Below are 11,682 nucleotides of genomic sequence, written 5' to 3' on the forward strand. Positions count from 1 at the left end.
ATCTGAGTGTTTCCACCACTTGCCGGTTACCCAAAGTGATATAGTAATACACATCTTGCAGTAGGGAGAAAGGCAACAAAGCTAGATGGAGTATTAATGCATATCACTTTGGGAGTGACACTTGATTTCTTCAGACTTTGTGATTGTGCTGTTTTTTCCCTTTGTTTTATCTACTTGTAGACATGTAGAACACATCAGTACATAATTATGGGTGAATGTTATGCTTAAAATGCTGAATAACATAAGATAACATGGGTAATGTTATTTATGTTATTTTCCTGGTTGAAGAATCCCTGTAAACCTAGCAGTGTTGAAGCTCAATGAGCAAGCCGTCTTAGACAAACTGAAAAACAAATGGTGGTACGATAAAGGCGAGTGTGGAAGCAAGGACTCCGGAAGAAAGGTCAGTTCACACGTTGGTGCTTTGCCTCACTCAGAGAATAAGCCTCACTCCCTTATTAAAAAAGGCCCACTCATCCTCTCTGGTACAGCACTGCATGCACTGTCTCCAAACTGCCATTTACCCAAACACAGCCAATACACAAACAGCTTTAGTTTCTCTAATGAGATTTAGTTTCCTTATTGACATTCAAATACAGTAGATAAAGGACCAGGGGGACAGAAGAAGCAATAAATATTTACACATTTACATAATTATGATTATGGGTATCTGTTAATTCTTAATTGTTGTATTTCCCTCAGTGAATGTAGCTACGTCTGGTGTTGTAGCATTAAGCATTTGAAAATAGTCTAGCAACTAAAGTTGGAGCCTACCCTTCATTTATTTCATTTCAAGTCAAAATGGACATCAAATGGAAGTTATTTATTTTTCAGTGTCAGGTAAAAAGCAGGAAACATATATTTACCAGAAAATGTACCAGAATAATCAAATACAGTTTCAGATTTTTCAGTATTTAGCATGTTCTCCATTTGCCTTCACAGCTTACATTCTTTTCAGGAGACCTCCACACCTCCAAAGTTCAGTCTTAGAAGTTGGTTGCATTTTCTGCTCCTCACAATCTAAGTAATCAGAATTGATGTTGGTGGTGGTGGTCTTGTATAGTTGTTTGGTGTCCTGTTTCCACCATATCGTTTACTTTTTTGCAATCCAGTTTTGGAAGCTCCTGTTTTTTGCCCCTTTTTATGTATTATCTCATATCTAGGAGCTGGCCGTTTTGACTGGAATGGAATAAATAAAGGAAGGAATGTCTCTGACTTCTGCAATGTATTGAACTTAACTTACTGCATTGTGGCACATTATAATAGATACCCACAGGCTACCAAATTAGACATAAGACATAAGCACTTCTAAAATCCTGTGAAGCTTATGGGCTGTGAAGCTGATGACTAGATACGCTGTTATAGTCATTCTACTCCATTTTCTTCAAGTCTGGTTACAAACAATTAGGCACTACTTTTAAAAAGATTAGATATCATATTAGTTCTTTGTATTGTTTTATGTACAGTAGTAATTTATACAATGTAAATTTAAATATTATAAACTAGACACAAAAAGGTATTTTTGATTTTTTTCAGTGATTTATTATAATAAATAGTATCTTATTCGAGTGAAAGAAGTTATGAAATAAGTGTGCTGAATTGTCTATTTAGTTACTTTTATTAAGTTATCTGACTCAATATCTAATTACCACTTTTGAAATATAAGCTGCTATGCATGTAAATTTTATTATAACTTTGTTTTCAATGATCTACAACTTTGTCATTTTAGAATCATCTAATCAGCAGCTCTGCTCATCATTCTGAACACGTTTTGTTTTTCTTCCTATCTTCTTACTAATTATTTCAAATTTGTGAAGTTGCATAAGACTAGCATAATAGAATCCCAAATTGTTTTTTATATTTTTGAAAATGTTGAATAGTCCAGTGGTCCAAACTTCTAAACGGTTTTGTAGGTAAAACCTAAATCCTAATATAAATGTGAAAAACAGACCCATGCATCCTTTCCTATACGAGTAAATGACAGTTTGGAGAGACACGCTTTGCTGTGAAATCCCTTTCACTCAATTGCTTTCCCCCCACAGAGGTCCGAAATGCTGTCTATTCTTGTCCATGTCTCAAAGACTATGTGCATGTTGGATGAGACCTTAGTACGGTCACTAAACTCATGCATGCCACTGGCTCCCACCACCCTGATTTGATGTCATGGCCACTGGGGACAGGGAAAGTACTCACAGGGCACCGCAGTGGCCTACGTATGAGATATTATACAATATGTTGTCGTACCAATTGACGTCCCATATAAGGATACTGTAGGTATCTCAAACACAGAGATTAGTTAAACTGTAAAATGGGGATATTATTTAATTAGACATTGGCTATTCCGTAATATTCTGACAGTATATTTACAATATGCAGAAAGTAAAATTCAGCTCTCCAAAGTTCTGGAGACTGATATGTGCGATCCCAGCTTGTGACTTGTGCATGAGTCCGCATGAAAGCTCTAGTTACACCCAGTAATTCAGTCTGTTCAGTAAACCATTTTATCATTCACAGTTGCTTTTATTCATTAAAATCTAATTAACATTAAAGCACAAAGTTATCATCAGATCATAAAGCCAGTAGGCATTTAAATGTAGTTATAATATGTTACTGTATTTGCCTAAGAGCAGTAGGTTTTATGTTATATGTTGCAGTATTTGTAGAAAGAGAAAGGAAGTATGCTCTGTGCTTTTGTGAATGTGTTGGTGTCTGTACTTTGTGTGTGCATGTATGTGGCTGGGAGTGTGTCTGTGTGTGCATATTTATATTGTACAAGTGTATCTCACTGTGTTCTCTGGGCTCTGCAGGATAAGACCAGTGCCCTGAGCCTCAGTAATGTGGCTGGGGTGTTCTACATCCTGATTGGCGGACTGGGGCTGGCCATGCTGGTGGCCTTAGTCGAGTTCTGTTACAAGTCCAGAATTGAGTCTCGGAGAATGAAGGTGCGTAAAGCATGCAGTGTCACTCAAAATGTACATTTTATTATCATTTGTGACTCTTGTGGCATAGAAAGGGTAGATGATATGGCAAAACTATAACATAGGCTTATGTGGACTATTGTACAGCACAGTAAAAATATATATTGCTATATGACCACACAGGCTCTTCCAGTCTTTCAATTTGCAAACAGTTGATTGAAACAGTTCTGATTAGACCCCCACCTCCCATCCATATCTTGTTAGTAATCCATCAGTCTGTCAATCAATGTGAAGTAGTTTCCATAGTTATGAGTGCTTGACTGCTGTCACACAGCCAGCCTGCTTCCTCAAGACAGGAGGGTGTTAGCAGTAGAGAGGTAACTGTGGGCGGGTGTGATACGGTAAGCCCCCCCTACTGTGTCTCTTTTTAATCCTGCAACACACTTCCTTCAAACGCTTCACTTGCCACCACCACAGAAAAATTAGTAAGAATACAGTGACATATTTAGATTCAATTACCCATGGAACCATATGGTGAGTCATAATTTTATTTTAGGTCAGCTGATGGAAAATGGAAAAAAATTAATCTTTTAACCTTGTGTACGCAGTACAGTCCATTTCAGAACATGATTTCTGCCTCTCAAATGGCAACCATTAGCTGTTCCCCCATCATTTAGCGGATTATTGTGATTACAGCAGCACATTGTTCTGGCGCTATATGGTTAGCAGGCTTGTTGTCAGATGCCATTTCATGCCATCTCTCCGGTTCAATCTAAGCGACACAGAGCCTTGATCTGTGCGCGTCTTCACCCGGCTCATCGTAAGTGCCATGTTTAGAATATCAGAGGCGCAAATCGCTGCTGCTAGCAGGCCAATTAGTCTGCATCAGGCCGGGAAACATAATCCTCGGCAATCCACTGAAGTGTGCTGGATTTGAATCATTTATTCGCCAAGGATGTACAAGCCCAACATCCACATCATTAGCTCCCGTTTCAAGCCTACAGGGTTTCATTATGTTAAACTAATGCGAGAGCGAGTGGCTTCCCGGCTAGCACCCGCGTCTTTTATTATTTTGTTATTATTTTTTAAACCGCTACATTATTGTGCAGGGCTGCCCACGTTGACACAAATATACAACTCAAGTGAAATATGGTATTTCATATCGTACGGCCAGTATATTCCAGAGCCAATGGAGGAACAGTAATTAGATTTAATGTAACATAAGATACATAAACAAGAGCTAAGGGCTCCTACAGATTAGTTGCAGTGACTCTGTTTAAGGCCTTATTTTTTCCAGTGAACTTGATACACTCATTGGCCACTTTATTAGGTCCATTTTGTCAGGTATTCTTACCATATGCATGCATTTTGTAGTATTGTAGTCCACTTTCAAGATTTGTATTTTTTTTCATTATGTATGTTGTTGAGAGTGGGCTTTACACATACAACAAATATCAATGCTATGTTTGTATATGATTATACTATAAAAAAATTAATTCCACTTTTAATAGAGAAATGAAAATGTGTTTTTCCATTCATGATAGTAATTATAATAATAATAAGAAGAAGAACTTTATTTTTATTGCTCTTTTCATACTAGTGGCATCTCAAAGTGCTTTACAGAAAAGTGGTAAAGCTTAACAGGAAATTATGAGTATTAAATTAAAATCATTTAAAGCAATGACGTAGATCAAATTAAAAAGATAAATATCAAGAGATGTAGAATTTTAATTAAATGCTAAATTAAAGAGATATGTTTTCACACGTTTCTTGAAAGTGTGCACTGAGCTCGACTGTCTAATAAAAGATAGAATTGAGCTCCACAGTTTAGAAGCATAATAACTGAAACAGGTCTCTCCATGGTTTCTGTATTTTACAGCAAGCATTTGCTGAAGGCCTGTATCTGGAGATCTAAGATCATGTGTTGGAACATAAGCAGATAGATTTTCTCTAATGTAACACAGGTGATTTAAAGACATTTAAAGCTTCAAAAACAAGTAGTGCAGCCAGTACAGTTCTTTCAAAACGCTCTTTTTTGGTTTGTTTTTTTTGTTTGTTTGTTTTTTTTAGGATCTGTACTGCTGCATTTTGTATGAGTTGTAGAGGATGGATTGTTCTCTTAGGAAGCCCAGTAAGAAGAACATTACTGTAATCAACTCCGCTTATCACAAATGCATGATTGCATTCAGATAGAAAAGGCCGAAGTAAAGCAATATTTCTCAAATGGTATAAAGCTACTTTAGTGGCTGTGTTTGCATGTGGGATTAAACAGAGCTCAGAATCTAAGACAAAGATTTCGTACTTCAGGTTTGGTATAGAAAGCGAAAGAGCCTAGCTTATCAAAAAGCAGCTAGAACATTTTGTAGCATTCACCGAGAAATATCCGATACAAAACTGGCAAGCCTGTCTACAGAGTCTTGATTTTCAGAAGGAATTAAAATGTGTAATTGCATGTCATTATCATAGCTATGGAAATTGATATTGTATTTGCTAATGGCATTACCTATTGGTAACATGTACAAAGAGAAAAGCAAAGGCCCTAAACTGAACCTTGTGGGATGTTAATTTTTTTTTTTTTTGGTGAATGATTTCCCAGTGTACCCAAGAACTGTCTATTTATTAAATATGAACACTGACTGTTCTTTTCAAAAAACTTGTTATATCCAAAATTGTTACCAGTATTTGTGCTGTGTTTTGGAATTAAAATGTGTGCATGTTTATGTGTAAAATTGCTGCACAAAAAATAGAAAACATGCTATAACTTTTGCGCAGGCCACATTTTTTTGTAGTATGCTAAATTCAGAAAACAATCAAGTGTTAACTTAGTATCACTTAGAAAATTAACAAAACATGTCAGTTGATCAGGGGTGCATACAACTGTGTATTATCCTGAGAACATATTTATTACACTTTTTACATTTCTTAACTAACAAAGGGAACAATGTGCACAAATTGCTGTTATATACAGTATTTAGTATCCTAGGTTAATACTGTTGGTAACTAAGGTGAGAAGCTAAGCAAAAATGTCTAAATTTATAACTATAATTCATTTGTTTTATTTTTCTCACAACTCAATAAAAATTAAAATGTAATGGAAATGTTTAATGTAATTTTGTTTTCATATCCTGGTTTATTGTTGCCATTTGTTGGTTAGTTTCACAACGACCCATAATTTTCATACTAATTTACAAGTGTTTATTGATTGGTCAGTTGTCATAACGTGCTGTCATTTCACCTCAGAAACACAACCTAATGTCAGAAAATCAATGTCACCTCACATGGATGTTATGTCAAATTGGCATTAAAGTTGACAAAAGCAGCCTTATGACAGATGATGTCTACTGCAGTACACTTAGAACTGTTTATGTAGGTTCACATGTCATGAACTGCTTATGTGGGTGTTATATAGCCTCAGATGTCCTGAAATAAATCAATGCAGTTAGTTGACTAGCAGAATTTTAACTCACCAAGAATGCTATGATCGATTAGTTGACTTGCAGACTTAAAGGGGACAGCCCTAATTCATAGACCTTCTGTAAATGTGGAGTTAATAATGTACTGGTTAGTCTGGTCTGAGCAGCCCTCTGTGATCTATTCTCTGCAGCAAATCATAGATGCGGCCATGCTGGGCTCCACTGTGACCCGAATGGGCAGCGGCGGGGAGAACGGCCGTGTGGTGGCTCACGACTTCCCCAAAGCGGCACAGACTCTGCCCTGCATGGGCCAGGCAGCGGGCATGGGCCTCAGCACCACTGGCATGTAGACGGCACTCATGCACTGCCACCGAGGGGAGAATGAAAGAGATGCTGAAAGCGAGAAGTGTTGCACTGCGACATGCTGTTCACCGGCCACTGAACTACAGCCAACGGACTGATTCCACACTCTGGACTCTTCAAGACGATAGAGCAGGAGGGGCAGAAATCTCTTTTCTAATACAAAGTTTGTTCATTTTTTGAAGCCTATCTGGTGCAATAAGAAGCCTGTGTGGGAGTTTTTGTATGAAGCTTCGTTTTGAGGGACTGAAGAAAGCGGAGGCTGTTTCCCACTCTAAGGATAGTGACACTTGCACTATGTCATTTCTTTCATTTGGCCTTGTTTTATTTTTCAGTTCATTTGATGAGAATGAACCTTGGGTCTGTTTTTTGCTGTTTGCCTGTTTCAAGCCTAAAGGGTTTCAGTATGTTAATGCAAGTTACTTTGTCTGCTAAGCTAAATGGAGAACATTCCAAACCCAGTCATTTCTACATGGTGTTTCCATCCATGAGAAAGAATGATTCATTTCATTCAAAGTGAGTGCTGTGTATAGACGGACGTCACTGAGCATGCCGGGTTTTGATTTGGCAACGCTACCTCGTAGTGTTTCAGTTCCATTACGAGATGTCAAAAGGTCTTCCTCCTTCATTAAACACATTGCCCAAACTTTCCTCCAAAGCACCCTGATAAGATTGTTCTGTAAGAAAACAGGAGCTGATCGCTCAGGCTTGTCATAGCCTTTGCTCAGTCTCACTCTGCCCTGCTGAACATGATGAATCACCTGCTCACAGTCTCTGAGCCGTGATTAGATCTGAGAGAAAGAGCAATCGAGAGAGGGAGAGCGGGGGAGAGACAGCCAGGGACAGAGTTAAGACAAAAGACAGCCAGAAATACTGAAGATGTGCAGCGTAAAAGTGGAAAATGTGGCAAAATGTAACATCATAATACTTGAAAATGTTCACAATACATAATATGTTTAGATTTTCTGAGGTTTGGTTACAAGTTGCAACAGACAAAATGTCAATTTTTGCAAGGATAAATCAATTAAGAGGAACAGAAGGAAAGATAAACACAAATATTCATGCAGTAACATAATGACATAATGTGCTGATGTCCATTGTATGCAGTTATTGTGAATTGGTTGTTGTTTACAGGCTCTCTATAATTGGTCTAAATTTTTTGGATAATGTCCAATGTTCCACAAGTACGGATGATACCTATGTTATCCCCAGAAATGCACGTTATGACATAATGTATCACAACAGCATATCATGTTGCCCACCCCTAATACAGTTGTATACAAACTTTGGGAACTCATGGCGAAACATATTTTGTTGATTTTTGAAGTGCAAAGAAGTAAACACAGCCCCTGCAGCAAACTATCTTCAAAAATATAATTTTCCAAATGTCAGTGCACACTTTCTCACTTCTTATTACTATTTTTATTGTTTTATATTTGAACTTAAAAATTAGAAAACAATAGTAATTTGGCATGTGTAAATGTTTAGGCATTTAAGTACTTAGTAAAACCCTAGGTTGAAAGCTAGGAGTCTTTCTATTCTTGCTTTGGGAATTTTACCCACTCTCTCTTGCAGATATTCTTGGGGTGTCTTGCTTGCACAACATGTCTAAAATCTACCCACAGATTTTCAATGATGTTGAAGTCAGGGGACTGTAAGGGCCATTCCAAGAGCTTCAGCTTGTTTTGGATCATTGTCCTGTTGTAGAAGCCAGGCTTTTTTAGTGTCAAATTCTTGACTCTCAAGAAATTTCTTGACTGTGAATTTGTTGATATTCAGTGGAATCTATTCTTCCATCTACCCATGCAATGTTTCCTTCACTTGGTGCCACACAGCCCCAAACCATAATAGAGGCACCCCTGTGCTTAAGAGTTATCTAGGTGTTCTGTTCATCAAATGCTGCTCCTTTTTTCTCCAAACATGCCTTTGGTGATTGTAGCCAAAGAGTTGTGTTTTTACTTAATCGGTTCACAGCACTTGTTTTCTAAATGCCTCTAGCTTATTTAGATGCTGCTTTCCAAATTTTAGATGCTGATTTTTGGGATAATGTAGCAGGTAAGATGTCCTTCTGATGACTCTTCCATGCAGATCATGTTTGTGCAAGCAAGACTGTACAATAGAATGGTGCACCACCACTCCTCTGTCAGCTAAACCTTCCTGCAGGTCTTTTCTGTCATATGTGGGTTTTATTTCCTGTCATATGGGGGTTTTGCTTTGCCTTGCTGGCCATCACAAGAGCAGTTCTGTCTCAGAGTTTTCTTGATCTTTCAGATCTTGCCTTTATGTCCACAGTTCCCCTTAACTGGCATTTCTTAATGGCAGGTCAGACAGTGGAAATTGTAAGCTGGAAGCATTTTATTTTTTATAGCCTTCATTGTGGGCATCACTCATTTTCAGCTCCTCAGCCAGCCGCTTAGAGGAGATCATGGTTGTTAAGTGTTACCATAAGGTTTGAAGAGTCAGACAGTTATTAGGCTCTGGAATTGTCATCAGCTGGCAATTTTTGACCTGTCTAACCAGCCCTAGCAGGTTCTGAGACCTTACAACTGAAAAGGTGTTCAAACTTTACATATGCAACATTTACTGTTCTTTTGTATTTTTTAAATTAATCATATATAAAAAACTGCATTAACAGTTGCAGACATTTTTAATAGTTTGGCAGAGGTTGCGTTTACTTATTTTCATTTTAAAAAATCAACAAAATATATTTTAATTTGGCCAGGAGTGCATACAACTAAGTAGTCTATTTGAGTTTAAAAGATCAAGCCCTTTTTCCATGTCATTTCATGCCACGCTGTCTTCTGTTCATTATTTACGTCTTTATAAGCGAGTGCTTGTTTACGTCTGCGTCCTTATCACCGTGAGCTGTAAGCGAGGTGGACTGTGCAGAAATATTCATTATGGAGAAAATGCATTTGTTGGAGATAATACAGTACATGGCCATGCACTGGAAACTTCACTGTTTGCGGAAAACCATGAAGAGAGAGAGGGTTAAGCTGAAGTTTTACACTGCTGTTGCAATAGCATGGAAACACATTGGGAAATATCCCTATTAGCAACAGCAGTTGTTTGTGGTTTGACATTAATTTGATGATTTAATGGCTTGCATCTAACAGTGGATTTGAGGGCAGGGAGAGAGAGCAGTGCCATTAGCCTGCTTATTAGCCTGACCGCTATTGCATTTTACAGTCACATTTTATGTGCAGTAAAAAAATATGCTGTAACAAAACATCACATCTGAAAAATGGTAACACCATAAGAGAAGGAAAGTGTTTGTAACAAGATTTTACTGTTACTATTGGTCCATTTGTCATGACATGTAAAGGACAGCATTTTTTTCAAATGATGGAAAAAATTTACATAGGGAAAAATTAGGATCTGGGGAAAAGTTTTGATCTGACAGCACTGATACATCATAATTAGGACTGCATAATGTGGACAAAATATTAGTATTGCAATGATATTGCTACACATTGTGAAATTGTGAAATATCTTAAAGTACATTAAAAAGACATTGGTGCGTCATTAACTTAATTTGCCTTTATTTTCACCAAAATAAATTATGTCTGTTACTACAATTTCTTTGATTATTCAAAATGTCCACATAAGCACTCATGTGGAACTGTGATTGGCCAAGATGATCACAATACAGTAAAATCATTCTGGGCTGGGTTTCCCAAAAGCATCTTGTCACAAACATTATACATGTATGGTAGAGTGAGCATCACACTGAACACTCTCCCTACCAGTCAAGATGATCTTAACTCCCAGATACTTTTGGGAATCTGGGTCCTGATTGGTTAGAGGGCTCATTTGCTCAGTTTGATAATGATCATATTGTGTAGCCATAATAATAATACAATTAAAACAGACACACAGGCTGATAAACAATGTGCCTACACTTGTGTTCTTCACAACAGTGATGCACCTCAGACCAAACTCTTGAAGAAGTCAAATTTTATAAGTTTTGCCTGTTAGTGCTAACTCGCTCATGTATCTGTTTGTTCCTGATAAAGTTCTGCTGTCCTGCTTGGTGTCCTGAATGGCGTGATGCTACCAACTCTGAAATGCAGCTGAATCAGGCTGATTCTGTCAGAGTTGTACTAGATCTGTCCTGTCACGTTGTACCGTTCTGAAACAGGATGACCAGAAAGTCGCTGTAAAGCACAAGAATAAATTTTTGCACAACAGCAATGTCACATCACCCCTCCGGCGCAAGCATCTGCTGCGTGTTGGTTTGATGTTTTTGTCGGGGCTAAGGCATCAGCTTCCGTCTGTATGTTTCCTCAATAAGCTCTATGGCGTGGTACAGTGGGGCGAAGTGTTCACAATACCTACAGTACTGATCATTTTTATACCTGAAGTGATTTGTAAAAAAAAATAAATGAATTCACTTTTTAAAAAAATGAATACATGATTAAAACGACAAGGGAAAAAATGATTGACCTTAATATGATGTGATACATTTGTGCTGAAAAACAGATGCTTTTATTGTTTTGCATTTGATAGATGATTAATTTAGTATGTTACGTTCAAATTTATTTATTTTCTTGTATTTATGGTGAAATTTTTGTCCTGTATATTGTTTCTTTTTGCTTTGACACAGTAGATTTCCTTTCAGAGCAGTCTGTTCCATTTTATTCGCATCAGTCTCACGAAATACCTTTCAGAAAAAGAGAGGAGGATGTGACTCGAGTTCTGAAATTGAAAACATGTCGACTAGGAGTGCGCAGAAATAAACTTTTCTAACCACACTGTTGGGTGTCTCGCTTTCTCTCATGTATGTTTGCACAAGTGGTGTGAAATCGAATTCACAGTGGTAATTCTAGCACAATTCTTGCTTTTAAAAATCCTTTCAGATTGGATTGCGGCTTGGTGCTGGGGGGTTATGAGGATCACTCGAGCTCATTTACTCACTATTGTGGCTTTCTGTTTTACCTTCTCCTCTCCTGCAGCTCAATCTAACAGGAGAACAGATGAATTTATCCCCA

The 11,682-nt window shown here is 37.6% G+C and overlaps 1 protein-coding gene across 2 annotated transcripts in view; it reads left to right on the forward strand.

The window, feature by feature from the left end:
- The window catches only part of gria1b (glutamate receptor, ionotropic, AMPA 1b), an 87,100-nt gene extending 75,655 nt beyond the window's left edge, over positions 1-11,445 (forward strand). Inside the window, exons 14-16 of one of the 2 annotated variants that reach the window (XM_036587953.1) lie at positions 289-403; positions 2,808-2,942; positions 6,523-11,445. In XM_036587953.1, coding sequence (XP_036443846.1) covers positions 289-403; positions 2,808-2,942; positions 6,523-6,681 — 409 coding nt within the window. In that variant the 3' untranslated portion in view covers positions 6,682-11,445. The remainder of the gene's footprint in view (positions 1-288; positions 404-2,807; positions 2,943-6,522) is intronic. The other variant, XM_036587952.1, reaches the window with a different exon arrangement.
- Positions 11,446-11,682: the final 237 nt, after the last annotated feature.

Source organism: Colossoma macropomum, unplaced genomic scaffold (assembly GCF_904425465.1).
Source record: "Colossoma macropomum unplaced genomic scaffold, Colossoma_macropomum, whole genome shotgun sequence".
Taxonomy (NCBI): domain Eukaryota; kingdom Metazoa; phylum Chordata; class Actinopteri; order Characiformes; family Serrasalmidae; genus Colossoma; species Colossoma macropomum.